The 19,353-nt window shown below is 44.6% G+C and overlaps 1 protein-coding gene across 2 annotated transcripts in view; it reads right to left on the reverse strand.

The window, feature by feature from the left end:
* The window catches only part of PTPRG (protein tyrosine phosphatase receptor type G), a 721,348-nt gene extending 702,228 nt beyond the window's left edge, over positions 1 to 19,120 (reverse strand). The window contains exon 1 of one of the 2 annotated variants that reach the window (XM_090283906.1): positions 18,308 to 19,120. In XM_090283906.1, the coding sequence (XP_090140032.1) occupies positions 18,308 to 18,392 (85 nt within the window). In that variant the 5' untranslated portion in view covers positions 18,393 to 19,120. The remainder of the gene's footprint in view (positions 1 to 18,307) is intronic. The other variant, XM_090283905.1, reaches the window with a different exon arrangement.
* Between the last annotated feature and the right edge of the window lie 233 nt (positions 19,121 to 19,353).

A 19,353-nucleotide genomic window follows, 5' to 3' on the forward strand; every position in this document is an offset into this window, starting at 1 on the left:
GGGCCCGAGTACCCACAAAGGCTTCTTCAACACCCTAACTTGAAGACTTCAACATCCTTATTTATCCCTCACAGAAATACTCACAAGTGAAACCCAGATGCTTATCACCTGCACTAAACAAAGGGCATGTGTCCAGCCTGCCAAGGAAACATTCCCACCCAGAACCTAAAAAACAATTACCCAGGATGGGTTTTCCCAGAGCTGCCCCCGCCCCCCGCCCCCATCCCCAGCGGCAGCCACCCTCGCCAATGTTCTTGGCCTGCAGATACGAACTGACACACAGGACCCAATTCTAGAAGCCCTTCTGGGCAGACCTGATCTTCCCAGGAAAGTGTGTTTTCTCTGTCTCATATTCTCCCTATTTTCCATTTCAAATTAAGTAGCAGGTTAGCAAGTGTAGAGTATTTACTCCACCACTTGGAAGAGCCACCCTTTTTATTTTTCTTTTTTAAATATTTACCCAAAAATATGTTTACTGATTTGAGAGATATGTCAATCAGTTGCCTTCCCATCCTCGACCTGATTGGAGATTGAACCTCAAACCTAGCTTTGTGCCCTGACCAGAGATCAAACCCACAACCTTTTGGTGTATGGGACAATGCCCCAACCGAGCAACCCAGCCAGGACGGAAGAGCCACCCATTTTAACATGTGTTGGAAAAAGGAACTAAACATCCTAAAAGGAGTGTTTGGACATCTCTACTATACAGATGCAGATTCTACTACCTGATCCATCTCACCAAATCCACAGCTGTGTTAAAGTTTGCCCCACTGGTAAAATAACCTGGAATCCGGCGCTTGGATCTGGTATGAGCCTGGCTGTTAACCAGAAATAAGAACTTAGGCCTCAATAAAGCAAAATATCCAAAAGAGCAAATGCAAGGGCCAGGAGGCCATGTGAGGCAGGGTTCTAGAGCCTCCTACACCAGGAAAGAGGAAACCAGCGCTGCCATGGATTAGCACTCTGGTTAAGGAGCTTCTGCAGACCGACCGGTCCATGGATCTCTGAAGATCTCCAGGATCCCTCCTACCTTTCGAGTTGCTGAGCATGAGCTCCATCAGAATGTTCAAGGTATTTTACGATGCCCTGGATTCCCAGGCAGCAAGGCTGGCATTTTAAAACGTTGCAACCCTCCATAGGTCCCACACATTTCACCAACTGGAACTCAAATCAGAAAAAATCATAGCCAAGAACTGTGCTAGATGCCCACTCAGGAGCCAGTAAAGTAACAACAATGGCTGTTATTTTCAGGTGCTTGCTACTTGCCAGGCCTGTGCCAAATGCCCTTCATGGCTTACCTCATTTACTCCTTAAACAACCTCACAGAGCAGGGACTGTTACCCCATTTAACAGAGGGGCAAACGACTCACAAAGTTAATGACCCTAACTCTCTATCCTGATACCCAGACTCAGTGCTTCCTAGTGACAGTGCCTTCCAGAAGGCAACCCTCTATATCAGCGGTTCTCAACCTGTGGGTCGCAACCCCTTTGGGGGTCGAACGACCCTTTCACAGGGGTCGCCTAAGACCATAGGAAAATATATAAAACTACATATTGTTTTTGTGATTAATCACTATGCTTTAATTATGTTCAATTTGTAACAATGAAAATATATCCTGCATATCAGATATTTACATTACGATTCATAACAGTAGCAAAATTAGTTATGAAGTAGCAACTAAAATAATTTTATGGCTGGGGGTCACCACAACATGAGGAACTGTATTAAAGGGTCGCAGCATTAGGAAGGTTGAGAACCACTGCTCTACATCAATGACGAGTCTCTCTTCGCACTACGCTGTGAATGGACAGGGAAGGGATAAGAGGTAATCATAATCTCAGGATGACAGCTGTGTAAGGTTCTTCTGAAAAGTGAGATTAAGACAGGATAGTGAGAAGCTAGGAAAATTCCTTGGCAGGTAGAATAGGGAAACTGAGACAGGTAGCTGAACACAATGGGTGAGCAATTTACAGCCAGGGGGCAAGACTGGGAAAACAAGGCTGCACGTGGGGGCCAACCTCTCCTCCCTTAGCCTTTCCTCCCTGGAGATAACATCTATGCCTCAGCTGTGAGCTCCAGGCCCAGAAAAGCAGCAAAAGCAGCTGGGTGACACCAGAACCAACTGCAATGACTAAAAAGACCCCGCTGCCCTGGCACTGACCAATCATTGGAGACCATGACCCTGAAGAAGCACACCTGGAGAGCTGATGACTATGCTGCTGAAACTGTCCCAAGACCTCTCCTGTGATTCCAGCCTCCAAGAAAGAGATAAGAGCCTCAAGACGAAGGATCTGGCACACCTGTGCGCTCACACTGGGGGCAGCCCACACTATTCTCTTTCCCTTCTTCTTCTCCAAGTTCTTTCTTCACAGGCACCTGTCTCCTAAATTTGAATATAATGGGCAGCTGGCAACTTGTCCCAGGCTAATCCCCTGAACCTGTCCTCAAAGCCCCCTTTTCTGAGACTTCCCAGTGAGCTAAGGCAACCCAGCACAGACTCTCCTGTTGTTTGTTCTATGCTAAGTCCTTCCTTGTTTACTGTCTGTAGTTTTAATTAATGTATCCTCATAGTCACCTGGACTCATGTTGTGAAATCTTTCCTACATGAAGTCAAGAACCCATACGCTACAGCTGGCCCTAGGCAGACCCACGCAGGGCCAGGCCCTGGCCCAGTATCAAGATGAGGTGGGAAAGAATGATAAAAATACAACACAAGCCAGGAACGCAAGCCACATCTGTAACTTTACATTTTATGTAGTTCCATGACACAGTAAAAAGAAACAGGTGATAATAATTATAATAATACATTCCACTTATCCCAATATATCTAAAATATTATCATTTCAATAATGATCAATATAAAAATGTAATGAGATATTTTACAGACTTTTTCATGTCTCTGAAATCCAGTGTGTATTTTACACTTCAAGCTCATCTCAATTTGGAGCCACGCTGCAGAGCTCATCAGCCACACGGCTGTTACACTGGACAGCACAGCCCTACAGACATCCATGGTAAATAAGCTACTAAGGTTGAACATCAGGAGGCACCTCTAAGGAGAAAAATTTCATATCCACACACACAAAAATGAGATTTCTTAATATCATCCATGAACTCGGTATATTAACCAAACACCACAAATTTACTTGCTATCAATTTCACAAAGCAATTCCTTTCACCTTTCATCCCTGCTCTCCGATATCCTGATCAGAGGACCACTCAAATTCTGAGAAACAAGCTACCTACTCTACAATAACAATGAATTTATTCAGAGTAAACACAAGATATCTCAGCAGGTATAAACCAGAGAGGAAAAGGATCCATTTAGTCAGACACAGTTTTAAAAACTGATGTCACCAAGCCCATACTTAACACTTACTTAAATAGCTAAAAATTCAGAAAGATGTCACTTTGGAATACAAAATGTCCTAGAAGAGCCACAATATGATGCAAAACCTCTGGGCTTTGAAGAAAAAAAAAAAATAAACCACTAATTTTAGATCACTGAACCTCCATTTATAGATCTCATCAATTAGAATATGATGCAACCTCCATCAACAGACTGGGCTTTTTTTCCCCTATCTAAATGAATGTGAATCAAATATGAGCCCAAATCGGTTTCATGGATCAGGAAACCTTTGTACATAGTACTTGTTATCGATACCTGCTCTTTCGAGTAGATTTCAAATAGCTCTATGGCTTAAAAACTGTTCATGTAGCAGCAAAGCAAACCTATTTGCAAAGATATAAAAAGCCCTGTGGATAGCTTCTCCTTACATTTTCAAAGGTTGACTAACGTATCTCAGTATAGCATGAGATGGCATAGAAGTCCTCTCCCAGGTCTACTCTTGCACAGCATTCTAAGACACGGTTCAGGTGTTAGCAGGAAAGAGCTCTGTGATCAATTAGCAATGTCTGCCACAGCTATGGGCATGGGAACCGCCGTCTCAAATGTCAATCTCCAACCCCTGTGTAAAAAACTGTAAAGTAACACCAGGGCAAGACGACAACATTTGTGCTACAGATATTCACTGTATGTCTTCATCCACATGCACACCGGGGACATACAGGCCCCATATTAACATAGAAATATACAGCAAGGCATACACATCATACCCACACAGACAATTATAATAATGAAAATACCAAAAGTAGCTCTAAATCTGTTCCTTCAAGCTCAGGGCATACAGACCAAATTAAAACCTAATAGCCATCTTTAATAAATCTGTCAATGGAAAATATGCCTGAAGAGCCATATGCACCTTAAATTCACCCACCACCTGCTCTGCTAGCTGAGAAACATGACAGCATCCAGAAAGCCAAGTTCAAATTTCAATTCCACCACTTCATTAACTGTGGGATCGCCACTCTCCTTGAGCTCCAGCTCTCCTATCTCTTCATCGGGTTGCGTGGTATTCACTGAGAGCATACTTATGCAAGCATTTGTTTCATAAATGTTAAGCAATAGCTATTAAAAAACAACTACCACCTGTAACATCCTGTATACCTAATGCTACTCTGGTGCTTTGCACACCCCATCTCATTTAATCTTCCCAAGGGCTCTAGGAGGTTCAGACTCCCCATTTTACAGATGAGAAAACCAATAAAGTTAAGTAACTCGCCCAAGTTAGTAAAGGACAAAGCTAGGATTCACTAACTTGAGCCTATTATTTAATTTGATTGACAGATCTGTGCAAGTCAAAAAAACATGCATTTGCTACAGCCTCTTTCATCAGAATCCACCTGTCTCAAGCCTCATTTCCTCAAAACCCTATTAAAAGTCCCAAAGCATACAAGAGTTATTTCCACAACTCCTTTTATCTGGTCAGAGTGCGTAGATTTCACTCAGATTCTCCAGAAAAATAATCTATTTTCCTTCCACTTGGCATAATGAGTAAAGGCAGAAACCTCAAGAACCAACAAAGCAACTCCCTTACATCAATAAAGATGCTTCAATAACAGCCAAGTTTTTCTTGTAAAAGTCACATCCTAAAAATGTTCTGAAAGAACTCTAATGCCAGCATTACTAACCTTCTATCACAGCTTCTGCAGAAGTTGACCAATTGAGAAAATGGCCTTTGTACACATGTAAGCGGAGAAAATGACTACTTTAACAGACGGGGGGGGAAAAAAAAAAAAAAAAAAGCTGGATGGGAGAATAGGACAGGCATCGACTAGCAATATATTCTAGAAAACTCAGCTCCATGATGCACCAGCCAACATCCGTTTACTGAGGGAATTAGATAAGGTGGTCAACCAATACTTATCAAGAAAGCAAAAATGTGTCAATTTAGGCAAGCCCTTCTCCTAGACCAACCTACCCAAAGCCTGCACTAGGCAACAGACCAATACTCATCTTCTTGCTCCACAATCAGCTCAAGTAAGCTCCGCTGCCCTCTACGACACCTCATGTCACTCTTTCTATAACAACCAAATCACAAGTGAGAATGCCTACTCCTCCTAGATCAACCTTAAAGCCAAGGCCACATCTGGTGTAACAAATCCCAGGTTCACAAAATGTAGCCTAAATTATTTCATAAGAGAAAAAAAAAAGTATTGTAACCATGAAAACATAACCCAACTGCCTCATAAGAACATCTGACCTCTAATTAAAATATATCTTGTTTTCAGCAATAGATACCTTGGAGGCTGGCAACAGAATATACAAATTCAGCTTCTCCCTTTTTAAAAATGGACTTCAAACACAAGGACAATACACTCTAAATTCATAAGGAAGATGTTAACCTTGGAAATAGGATCTCTTAAAAGGATGCAATATACATATGTGAGATTTCCGGAAATGACATACAATGATACTGAACTCTTGTAAAATGGCCTGTAATCGTTTCAGAGAGCATTATCTGTTCATTCTATCAGTCCTCATATAGGACCACCCCCACCTAGGTAATGATGATACAGCAGGTGGAAGGAGGAATGAGATCCTGCTCTCAAAGAGCACAGTCTAATTAGGATCTGAATCATATGAGAGGAGTTCATAACCATAACCATACTCTATCAACTCAAAGTTCAGGTTTTCTTATGTTGCATGGGTTTCATGTGCAAAATGTTAGAGGGTCAGGGATGTTATGTTAAAAAATTAAGATCTTTCGCAAGGGATCCACTAATATAACATCTCTAGTATTAATCTACTCAAATCCTACTACACTGGTCAGTGTCTTTCTCTCTCTTGTCCCCTCACATGATCCTCTTCATGGGTAATTTGAAAACAGAAAAGTGACAAAGGGAGCTATTTCTTAAATCAAATGAGACTTTTTAAAACACAGCCAACAGCTATAGAAGCTACCACATTACTGTGAACTACCCAAGCAGCAGGGCATTTGCAGAGCCAAAAAAGGATGCAAGCAACATAACTGAGCATCAGACAGAAGGAATGAAGTCATTTTATCAGCCAATGATGCATGTGCTTGCACTAGCACATGCACACACATATATTTACACACACCCAACAGATAACACAAAACCACAAGCAAGCAAAAATATATAGATATAGATATATAGATATAAATATAGACAAAGACATAGGTTATGTATGTATGTATGTATGTATGTCCCTCAGGTCCCAGTCTACACATCACCAGTATGCAGTTGACAAATACCTCCAGGGACCAGCTGAATGTTGTAAATAACCCCTGCAGGCCAGGTGAGTGTCCCATCTCAGAGGGCAAGCACTATTTAATTCCAACTTGCTGTTGTTGCCAAGCAAGAACACAGACCCTGGGTTGCAATAACTTTCATATTTTTCAGGCTGACTCAAGCAGGAGTTTCCATGTGTTTTGGTCATCACTGTCCAGTGTGGGTATATATATTGATAGCAGCATGATGTGAAATGCCCCAATTTTAAATTCAATATTTTCTTTTTTAAATTATATTTTATTGTTTATGCTATTACAGTTATCCCAATTTTTCTCCTTTAGTCCCCCCTCCACCCAAAACTCCCACTCCCCCTCAGGTAATCCCACAACATTGTCCATGTCCACAGGTCACACATATATGTTGACTACTATATTCCCTTTGCTGTACTTTACACCCTCATGATTATTCTGCAACTACCAATTTGTACTTCTTAATCCCTTCACCATTTTCACCCATCCTCCAACCCCCATTATCTGACAGCCATCAAAACATTCTCTGTATCTATAATTCTGTTCATGATCTGTTTTAGATTCGATTGTTAATAGATATGCATTTCTTGCTATTTTATTGTTCATTTTTTTGTTTTTCTTAAAGAAGACCTTTTAACAGTTCATATAATACTGGTTTGGTGGTGTTAACACCTTTAGCTTTTTCTTGTCTGGGACGCTCCTTATCTGTCCTTCAATTCTAAATAATAGCTTTGCTGGGTAGAGCAATCATGGTTGCTTTTCGTCACTTGGAATATTATTTGACAAAGCCTTCTAGCCTGATTTTTCTTTTGAGAAATCAGCTGACAGTCTTATAGGAGCTCCTTTGTAGGTAACTAACTGCTTTTCTCCTGCTGCTTTTAAGATTCTCTCCTTATCTTTAACCCTTAGCATTTTAATTATGGTGTATGTACCTTGGCGTAGTCCTCTTCGGGTCCATCTTATTTGGGACTCTTTGTGCTTCCTGGACTTGCATGTCTATTTCCTTCACCAACATAAGGAAGTTTTCTTTCATTATTTTTTCAAGTAGATTTTCAATTTCTTGCTGTCTCTTCTCCTTCTGGCACCCCTATAATATGAACGTTGAAACACCTGAAGTTGTCCCAGAAGCTCCTTACACTATCCTCACTTTTTTGCATTCTTTTTTCTTCTTGCTGTTTTGATTGGGTGTTTTTGCCTCCTTATATTCCAAATCACTGTGTTGATTCTCGCCTTATCCTCTCTACTGTTGATTCCCTGTAAATTGGTCTTTGTTTCAATTACTGTATCCTTCATTTCTGACTGTTTTATGCTGTTAAGGTCCTCGCTAAGTTCCTTAAGCATCCTTATAACCAGGGTTTTGAACTCAGCATCTAGTAGATTGCTTGTCCTCATTTTGTTTCATTTTTCCCTGGAGTTTTGTTCTGTTCCTTCACTTGGGCCATGTTTCTTTGTCTCCTCATTTTGGCAGCCTCCTTGTGTTTGTTTCTGTGTATTAGGAAAGCTGCTACAGCTCCCAGGCTTTGTAGATGGGCTAATATAGTAGGTGTCCTGTAGGGTCCAACGGCACAGCATCCCCCTATAACCCAAGCTGGGTACTCAAGGTGTACTCACCATGTGGGCTGTGTAAAGCCTCCTCTTATAGTTGAGACTTGATTGCTGTTGGCACATCCAAGGTCAGTCACTGACTGACTGTGTTCTGTCTAGGGCCGCCCAGCATAAACTACAAAGTAATCTGCAGATGGCTGCTACTTGTGCTGGGCTTGAAAATGCCCAGGCAAGGCCAAGTTGTGAACTACAGCCGGCTGTTGCTACTGCCTGGTCTGGGGTAACTTAGGAGAGACCAGATGATGCTTGTTTGAGAGAATTCAGGAAAATCTGAAACATGAGTCAAAACAAGCCATTTGTATGGAAAAGTCCTGGGAATAGCTTTGGGGCTGGGGGGCGCCGGCAAGCTGAGCGGGGCAGGGCCTCAGGGAATCACCAGGGTGGGGCAAACAGTATAAGCCAGGTTGATGACGTCTCAGATACAGAGCCTACCAGCTGAGGACTCAGAAAATGAACAATGGACTCTGCCAACACTTCTGTCTGGGATAAAGCTAACCCTCAGCCCTCACCCTGATGCCAGACAATTCAGGTCTTCCCCATTTGTGGCTGGTGCCTTTCAATCTGCTGCCCCTGTGCTGGAGCGCAGAGTGAGTGAGTATGAGTAAGTCCATGTGTGGGCCCTTAAGAGGAACTGCCTGGGAATCCAGAAGTTTCTGTCTTCCACGGCCTCAATCCCCACTGGTTTTTACAACCAGAAGTTATGAGGTCGTATCTTCCTGGCACTGAAACCCTGGGTTGGGGGGCCTGGTGTGGGAATGGGACCCCTCATTCTTGAGATAGCCTTCCTGATTTTTATGTCTCACATGTGGGCATGGGACTAGCCCACTCCATGTCTCCAATCTCAATATGGTTTCTTCTTTAATTTCATAGTTGTAGGACTTCCATTCAGCTTAATTTCTGGTGGTTCTTAATGATGGCTCTTCTGTAGTTTAATCGTAATTTTGGTGTGGTGGATCATTTGAGGAGGCAAGCTGTGTTTACGTACACTGCCATCTTTCCTAGAGGGTGTCAATTTTTTCTTTTCAACCAAGTATGGCCAAAGACAGCATCTGTTAGACAGATGCCCCATGCATAACTCCAGGTAACTCAAATGACTATTTCTCCATTTCTCTTATTTACTTTAAATTTATTGATTTGAGAGAGAGAGGAAGGGAGACAGAGAGAGAAACACTAATTTGTTGTTTCACTTATTTATGCATTCATTGGTTGATTCTTATATGTGCGCTGACTGGAAATCAAACCCACAACCTTAGCATATCAGGACCACACTCTAACTAACTGAACTACTGGCCAGGAACTACTTTTCCATTTCTCCAGACCAGCGTTAAGACAAAAGATCCAAAACAAACCTTCTGTTCTCTTTTTACACAACAAATCCTGCCACCACAAACCCAGTAATAAATCGCTTTAGTTTTAAAGGCCGCACATAACTTCATTGGCATGAGCAAACTTGCATTTATTAACCTGCATTCCAGGATAAATATGGTTTAATGATTAAAAAAAAAAAAGAAAGAAAGAAAATAGCTTTTAGGCATTCCATTAACCAAGATACACTTACAACCCTGTTTGCTACTCCCTGGGGATAGTCTGTAGCAAGGTTATCAAGGTAATCAAAGGGTTCTTAGCACCTTAGGAAGCATACTTTCAGAGGAAAGTTAACAAGAAGCACACTTCACAAATCATAATATAATATGCACAGGGCACGTGACTTAAGTGTTGCAGAAAGGTTACAACCTTTCTAAACTGTCCAGCCTGGAATCAACAATCCTAAAATTCCAGAAAAAATTTAAGGATAAAGAAAACCACCCCAAAGGAACTGAGGGTCTTGTCCAGCCAGATCCCACAGCCGACTTGGCTGGCTCCCATGGCTAGTTCTAAACTCCAGAGGAAAAATTCTGAACCCAAACCACTCCCGTACGGTACAACTACCTCCGACCTTTTCCTGAAATGTGACTCAGAGCCTGCAGCCCACACTTAAGTAATATATGGGATAATAATAACACCACATTATTATAATGTAACAGTTTTCAATGCCCAAAACAAAAATTCTCAAATTATACACTAAATCAATTTAGATCATTTTAAAGAGCCAAAAACTCACCACCCACAAACTCACTCTATCCTCAGTTATTATCAGCTTATTCAGAAGCTAATGTCATTTGCAGAAAGGTCATTTCTTCAATGTAACCAAACAAAATCCTATACTAATTGCATTACATTCTTATTTAATTATAGCAAGTAGGAAGACACCTTTATTTCACCCAGTGTTTATGGTAATGGCTTATATGGGAAAAGAAGTGGGTGAAATACCCAAGTTACTACAGGGGTGACCTTGGACAAGTGACAACCTCTTTCAGCTTTAATTTCCTCATCCCCAAATGGTGATATTCATGGTTTCCAATTACAGGGAGGAGTCAAGGTATACAGTATACGCTGCTCAGGCACAGCACCCAGATGATGGCAAGCACTTGGAGTGTGGGCTATTAATAACCACTGTTCACACTTTAGCAATTAAAAAGCCAAGGCCCACTTGCCCCAGGTAACACTGCTGCTGCAACAGATCAAGAATTTCAACCCGGGCCCTTGTTTCCTGAATAACAGATGTGTATATCTGGAACTCCCATACCCCCAACCCCACCCAACGCCAGTTCCACAAGATGCTGGGTCATTGTCCAAGAAGCCCAGCTACCCAGAGACACAGCCAAGCCCTCAGCTCATCCAGAGCCTCCACACTCACTGAATCCAAACACACTTAAGGAAAAAAATTTTTCTTAATGAATATAACTCACTTATGAATCCCCACTGTTTCGTAAATAAATCCTGTTGGTAATTCAGAACTAACTTGACTCTTGAAAAGTCAATGATATTTCCTCACTAATTTGGACTATGCTTTTCGTATTTGGTCTTACAGCTGCGACTTATCCAAATCATTCCAAATGGATGACTTTATCTGATTTAAGTGCACAGTGGAATTTATAGGGCTGCAGTGGTTTGAAAACTCAAATACTTCTTGGATTCATATAATAACTGGTATAAATAAATTCCTCGAAAGTATACCCTCTGCAGTATCAATCGGCAACCGACTTCCCTCTTCTCGTTAGAAAAACAGTATCACAGACCCAAATATAAGACCATTGTCCCATTTTCTTACATGGAAGTGTCACATATTCCATGAACCGTGCTTTCATTTCTTTTTTTTTTAATTGCTAGATTTCAGCAACCAACTGTGTCACTTTGCTACAGTCCAAAAATAACTAAGTAATTTAAAATCACACTTTGTTGTTTGGCTAGAAAACCATCGTGCTGATTTCAGTTTGCAAAAAACTGATTAGAGGGCAGGCACTCTGCACGGTCTGCAGTTCTCTCATATACTCTGGAAGTCTGAATCCATGAAGATGTGGAGACAGGGACATGCCTGCATTCATCAGTCACACAGTTCAAAATTAAAGCAATACCCAAATACTACTGTTTTCTTCCTGTTAGTGCCACAAAATGAAAACCCAGAAATGACAGTAACAGGGAGACCCATTCTCCTTGGCTACCACAGAGTAGAGAAGGTCTCAGGAGAGGAACAGGCATTCCAGAGTGCAGGACCAAGCACTCTTCCAGTGAAGACCACCATCACACAGGGAGCTTGGAGATTCACCTGGAGCAAGTTAAGCATGTAGAAAACATCTTTCCCATCTTAAGCTGGAAAAGTGGACTTCACTAGGGCTTTCTCATTTCTTTAAACCTCAAAACATAATCATCTTACTAATTTTACATGGGATGTCCTCAGGCCAGTCCTTACTCCTCTCCTTCCTCATCCTCAATAGCAAAGCCACATACAAAAACCACGAGTAGAGTTTACATAAAAAATTACAATTCTTGTTTTGCATAACGTTGTCCTTTTTGTTTCCTTCTTCTCACATACTCCTATTTAAACCTCTTAAGTACATATAAAATTAAAAAGGTTTATTTATTGAGCACTTACTATTTACCATGCATGCACAGTGCTAAGCGCTTTAGCAGGCATTCTCATTCAATCCTCACAAAGACTTTAGGAATCAGGGTGTAATCAATCGCCGGGCCACTTCACAAAGAGAAAAGTTAAAAACAGGCAGCACAAAGAGGTTAAGTAACTTGTCTATGGCAACAAAGCAAGTAATGACAGAGGCAGGCTGGCGAGCGACCATATTCTCCAATGTACTTTGATACATTCTGTACAGCTTTCCATAGCTACCTGGTTTTGAAAGGAAATAAAAAAATACAAGTTCTAGGCTCCTAAAAGACTTCCCCCTTCCTGTATGTTTATAATGTTCATAAAACAGTACAGTTACTCATGAACTGGATGACAGAAACCCAAGGTTTTCAATGTCAAAGTTGCCTCTCACCTCCTATCCCCACCCCAAGTACAGAGGTAACACCACCCAGTTCAGTTAGTGGACCTTCCAAAAGAGAAACCAGGCACATCTGGTAGGTACCTGGTCATCTGGCCCTAAAAGCACTTTGTATCTTTTTTAACAGTCTTATCAAGTGCCAGTCATGAAACCTTCAAGCCTGCAACGTCAGGGCAAATCATTTCACATAAAGAACTTTCCCATCGGTCAAAACACCAAATATTTTGCTATAGATGATGCCAAGTGAAATGGCCCCTCCAATTACAGGTGTCCCTATAGCAGACGATAGCACACAGAGCCCTTAGCTACTTCAAACAATCTTGCACAGCCATCAGTACAAACCCTACAATCCTTTTCATAATAGGAGCAAACCACAAATTTATGTTATATATTTCAATCATCAGAGACTTTTCTAAAACTGAAATTCACCCTTTTTCTTTGAAGATTTTATTTTCAGAGAGGGAACAGGAAGAAACAGAGGGAGCTAGACATCCATACAGGAGAGTAATATCAATCGATTGCCTTTTGCAAGCCCCCAAATGAGAACCTGGTCCACAACCCAGGCATGCGCCCTCTCTGGGAATTGAACCAGTGATCCTTAGGTTCACACGCTGGTGCTCAATCCACTGAGCCACACCACTCAGGGCCAGCTCTTTTTCTAAGTTTTTATTTACTTTAGAAAAAGAGAAACTTCGATTTGTTGTTCTACCCATTTATGAATTCATTGGTTGATTACTGCCATTTCCCCAGATGGGAACAGAACCCACAACCATGGCATACCAGAAGACACTCCAACCGAGCTACCCAGCCAGGGCCAAATCTGTTTTTTAAGAGACAATTCTGTGGTCTTGGAAATTTGAGACAAAGAGGAATTGTAGGGAAAAGCAAGGGGGAATTAAGGGTTTTATAACACATTTTTTTGGAGTCGTTTTTTGGTTACAACTCCAGATAAACATAATGTATTTGGTTCTTTACAAGCAAGCCCTTTTGTCAGAGTGGGAAATCAAAGTATCAGGTCTTTTAATCATTTGCAAATATTTACTGAAGGCCTAAGGGGGTGCCCAGGCAACCTCATCCCAGAACAAATTCAGTTACTGCTGCAGAATTCCAAAAGAAGCTCTCAGTGCCTGTTGGGGGCAGGTTCTTCCAGAACATTTCTCACTTTCCTGAGCCCCTCCCTCAGCCTTTGCTTGGATCAGACTCGATGCAGAACTAAAAGTGGGGGCAGAGCACACTTCCTTGGCTTCCTTTACATTACTAGATACAAAGACCTTTTATTTTCCACAAAAATACAGTAAAAAATGTAGTTTAAGTGATTAAGACCTGTCATCTGATAGTGCTCAACCTATAACCAAAGCACAGGAAGGGCTTCTTTGGGGGCAACATCAAGCACTTTTGAGATGATTTTAGGTACTCTGACTTTCTCCATAAACTCTGATTTATGATTTGCCAAGAATGAAAGTGTTAATCATTAATTTTTTTTACTCTTGCAATTCAAAATGCATACTCACATTGCATGTTCCAAGTTAAATGCTGAATGGGAAGATTTAAAAAAAATAAAAAAAAACCTTTCACCACAGAAGGGAAAAACTTAAAGCAACAAAACTCTAGCAACACTTAATTTGCTTTGTTCACATAGGTAGGGCCAATGCAAGTGTCCAGCCTGTCCTCTTGACCATGAGTTTCAAGGAAAACAGGGGGAAGGAAGCAAAAGGGATGCCCTAATAACAATTGCTGTGGGGCATCTTACATGATCTTACATGAATGGCAAGAAAGCTCTTTCCAATTGGTGCGCTGATAAGTAACACTATACCACATTAACCTGTGAGTTTTTCAGAATAGAAGGATGAATCTGAAAGGGTTTTTGGTTTGCTGCATAAAATCATCAGCAATCCCTGTACCACTTCATAGAAGCAACAATACAATCTTTTACTCAGTGAAAACAGGTCCTTAATTAAGGGGAGATGCTCTGAGCTTCACTAGTAGCTAGTTCTTTTCCTCATTTCAGCCACTTTCCTATAATCTTTCTGCCTCCGACAACAGCAACTTCCCCTATTTCCAAAAAGGCTTGTTATATATTAATGTGCTGATTTCATCAACTCTAATGTGAACACTGTTTAGAAGGGAACATCAGATTTTATACCATAACTGTGTCAGAAGAACCAGTTTAGAGAGGGATAAAGATTATTTATTTTCAAAGGAGACATTGAAGGGGGTTCGGGAGGCTGCATGATTTCTCCCCACACCCCTAAGAGTAAGATAGCTGACTTACAAATATTGCTTTCACGTTTTTCTAACAAGACCATAAACAATGTCCATCAGGACTGAAGCATGTACATGCAAATACACCAAGGAAGCTTAGAGGGAGCTGTACCCGACATCAATCATGGATCCTGGGATTCTGACACCTCCAAAAGTACACCGCAGAGCTTATCCATCTGAAGTGTTTCCAACGTCAACCTTGCCTAATTAAGGGTACAAAACATATCAGAATCAAAGAGAAGGGTTTCACTCTGAGGATGGAGAGAAGAAATCAATTTTAAAAAATGTAACTTTCTTAAGAGCTTAGGAATGTAAAATACATAAAATGTTAACCCTCTCAAGTAACGTACTTTATATTCTGTTAGAAGAACTTGCATTCTCTGTTATTAACAATACATACCAAATAAACATTTGAACTAGGTGTAAGATGTGCTTTAAAAACAAGGAGGTGCTAGGGAGAGTACAGAGGTATGGAAGAGAGGAGACTGAGGTGATCCTTGTACCTGCATGAGGGGGTCCACAGAGGTCCATTACATTTCACTATTTTCACACATTTTTCCATACTGTAGTATCTTTAAAGAGATGTATGAAAAGAACATACTATGTATGCACTGTATTATGTTTGATAACACTTCTGCCCTGTAAAGTGGAAATATCACTTGAACACACAACACTAAGAGCAACGCGGGTCCCACACCTGTCATACTTTTGTCGAGACTACGAAACGCCACTGTTCCAGATCTGCTGGGACAAAACGATGCCAGCGTTGTTACCAAAACCCTCCCAAATTACAGCTACCCTGTATCCTGAACAGCAGCTGAGAATTCAAATGCCAACTGAGAAGTTGACGTGATTCTGAGAAATAAAATAACGGATTTTGGGTTAAAACCTCCCAAGAAAGACCCTAATCCAATACCAGAACATTTTTATCCCCTGTGTCAAGCAGATAAACACCTCCCAGATTATGGCAAGTAAGGAGTAGGGGTGTCAAACTGAACTGAACCGCATGTGGTTGAAGGCGGACTAGGAGCAGCAGGACAGAGCTGAGGCCGCCTGCCCCGCATAGGCGCACCCATAGAACCTGAGCCTGGAACCCAGCCGAGAGCGTCCCATCCCGGCTCACACCCCCCAGAAAACTTGGCAGGAGCCCAAGAAGTGGCTCGGGGTCGCCCCCTGAAGTCCATCGGCGTCACCGCACCTTCGGGAAAAGGAAAGCCACTGTCTCCCAAGGCTCTGACATTTTAACTTTGCCTGGTTTGCAGCGGGGCTGCACCTTCTTTCGCGGTACTTTTCCAAACCACATCGCCCCCTTACCCACGACTCATACCACTTCCCTGTCCCTTCCTGACGCCCTTCGGCTCCCGGGCCGGGAGACTGGCTATTTACCTCGCAACGTGGGAACTTAAAAAATCCGGAAGACGAAAATTGTCCAAGCCCTAAGAAGGCGGCAGGCATCGCTGGCGATCCCATTTCGGATTTCAAGCGTCCTCATACCAGGAAAAGAGAATCAAGGCTGGTCCACTCACTGTATGCCAAGCGTTAGGAGAAGTCAGAGGGAAATTAGAAATTCCTATTTTTGCAAGGCTGCTCTCCTGCTGCCTCCCTCTGCCCCCAGTAAAGCGTGACCTGTAAAAACCTCTACCTCAATGTGCACCTGAGCTCACTCAGCTGTCAAGTCCACGGAAAAGAAGAAAGTCTAGAAAGCGTAGATGACTAACAACAATACTGAGCAACGGTCTTTTAAGGGGGATAAGGCATTACTAAGGGGAAATGCCCACAACACCCCCATCCCCATGGAGGAAGGGCTCTGGGTGGGCAGGCTTCAGGTTGTGTGGACGAACGTCCTCGCTAGATATCGAGCTGGGTTTCTAGACTGTGACAGCCCATTGCGGTTCCAAGGACAGGAGAATGCGCAGGAGAGGGTGCTAAAAGAGAGGACGATGCTTTGACTCTCTGCCCCTCGAGGCCGCCTGTGCCCGCAAAGGGGACACTCATTACTGGTTCCCGAGCGGTCCCCGAGGTCAGCAAAATTTGCGCCCGCGCCCTCCTCTAGTAGGGCGCACACGGAGCTGAAGGATCCGTTGCACCAAAACCGAGCGCTCGGGCCGCCCGGGGACAGGCGGCTGTGAGCAGGGAGACCAAAAACATCGGGCACGTTTCCTTTTTTGATTTCAGATAACCCCCGCCTCCGGGTACCCAGGAGCTGGTGGATGAGGAAGCAGTAAAACGGAGGAGTCTCTATCCTTAGGAGAGCAAGGGATGAAACACGAATCGCCCCCTTCATCCAACCCCTTCCCCAGCTAGAGCAGAAAACATAGCCTCCAACCCCAGAGAAGGGGCTGAACACATTCAAGGGAGCTCGGGGCTGCTGTCCCGAGAGCCTGCAAGAGAGAAGAGGGAGTAGGCTGGCCTCTGCCCTCCTCGAGAGTAGGTTAAGAAAACGGGAGAGTATGCGGGTGGAGGGCTGGAAGTGGAAGGTCGCAGAGCAGCACACCGCTACGTGGGTAACTTAAACGTCCGGTACTGTTACTGTCTTAACCGTGTCAGAAAGGAGCGGGTCTGGATCTGCCAGCCGCGGACACTATGCAAAAGGGCAAAGATGAAGGTGGGCAGGCGCGCGGGAGAGAAAAAAATCCGCCCCGGCGCAACTGAAACCCAGCCACTGACGCGCCCCCCGCGCCCTGACCCGAGCAGCCCCACCAAGCAATTTCGGGGTTAAGGGGCTGCAGACTGGGCCTGGGGGAGCCAGAGATCTTTCTAAACCGCCTGCTCCCTGACCTCCCACCATGCCCTCCCACCGTCCCCAGGCCCCCGTTCCCGGAAAGGCTACCTAGTACCCGCACAGAAACGCACCCCGCGCTCCAGTGCAGACCGGGGGTCGCCCGTGGCCCCCGAGGCCAGAATTCAGACTGCTCCCAACATCCCCAATCCTCCACGGTCAGCATCCAGCTTTCTTCCCCCCGAGACTCTAAAGGGTTGGACAGCAGCAAAGAAAGTAGCCCCCTCCCCCGAGCTCCTTTAAAATCCGCCTGAACGAGGGAGCCCCTCAAACCTACAGAGGCATTCTTCCCTGGTCCCAGTCTCACCCAACAGCCCCAGAGCTCTGCTCTCCCGAACGGCGGCGGATCAGCGGAGCGAGTCCCCTTTCCTCCCGACTCTGGCTCCCCAGGCCTCCCAAACCCAAGCAACAGCAGACCCCTGCGACCCCCTGTCCCACTCCCCGGCCAGCCCGTTTTTCTACCCTCCCTAATCACCGACCTCCGTTAAAAGCCATCAGAACCAGCGGAGTGGATCCTTCTTTCCTCCCAGGGTACCCGGCCTCCCTCCACCCTCTCCGGGGTCCTTGGGACGGGTGCCCAAGCTCCGTGGCCAGACGACAACTCCGCATCCCAGCGCGCGCTGGTCAGGGCCGCGTCCCCTCGGCGTCCAGTACTCACCCGGGAAGCACACGACATAATGGAGCACGGAACTGGTAATTTTCAGGAACAAAATCCACCAACACGGTTCCAGTAACCTCCGCATGTCCGAAAACGCACATCGAAAATAGGAAGGCGGGGGGGGGGGGGTAAACTTGTTGAATAAGTTCTTGCCTCTGTGTGAGCCTCCACTAAACCTGGGCTCTTTCCCTGCTCGCCCGTTCTACGGTTCCCCCCCCGTCACGCTCAGCGCTATGAGTCCCCCTGGAATCCAGAAAGCAAAGTGTCCCCAAAAAACCCTCCAAAAAAGTGACCAGGAACGCGGAGCCACGCTGGAGATGATCCACGGCGGAGAAGGGCTGCTTTCTGTTCAAAAAGGAGCGAGGCGAGCGAGGTAGGCGAGGAGTCGGAAGGCGACGGCGATGTCCGGGGCCCGGGGCAGGCAGGACCACAGGCGGCGGCGGCGAGCAGCCGAAGATACCCAACTTGAGTCGGCAGCGCCGCGCAGCCAGAGAGCCGGCGGACGGCTGCAGGGCTGAGCGCCGCGCGGCGTCTCCTGGTTTCAGGCAGGCAGCTCCTTCCAGGGCCCGGGGAAGGAAGGAGGCATATTTGCGAGCGGGGAAGGGGAGGGGAGAGGCGGGGGAGGCGAAGAGCCCCCCCAAAATAGAAACGGCTGGAGGAAAACACAAAGGACCTCAAAGGGGCGCTGGGGCCAGGGCGCCTTCAGTCCATGCTCCTAAAAGTTGTGGCTCCGGCGCAGGCTGGGGAGGAACAGGGAGCCCGGGGCTGGAAACTGGCCATGCCTCCATACAGGAAGTAACATGTGAGCATGGATCCTGGCAAAGACTTTAAAGCCAGCGAGCGAGCGAACGAGCAAGGGAGCGAGCAGGAGGCGCGCAGCGGCGGCGAGGGCGCGCAGCCACTGGCGGGCGCGCGCCCTCCACGCTCTTAAAGCAGCCACGCTCTCCAACCACCTTTGGAGGGTCCCACAGTCCAGTCCTCCATGCACCCGGGCCGGGGGGTCTGCGGGCTCGTCTGGGGCAGTCTGGGGGCTAGAGGTGGCTCTG

This window comes from Furipterus horrens, unplaced genomic scaffold (assembly GCF_987537825.1).
Source record: "Furipterus horrens unplaced genomic scaffold, mFurHor1.1.pri manual_scaffold_7, whole genome shotgun sequence".
Classification (NCBI taxonomy): Eukaryota; Metazoa; Chordata; class Mammalia; order Chiroptera; family Furipteridae; genus Furipterus; species Furipterus horrens.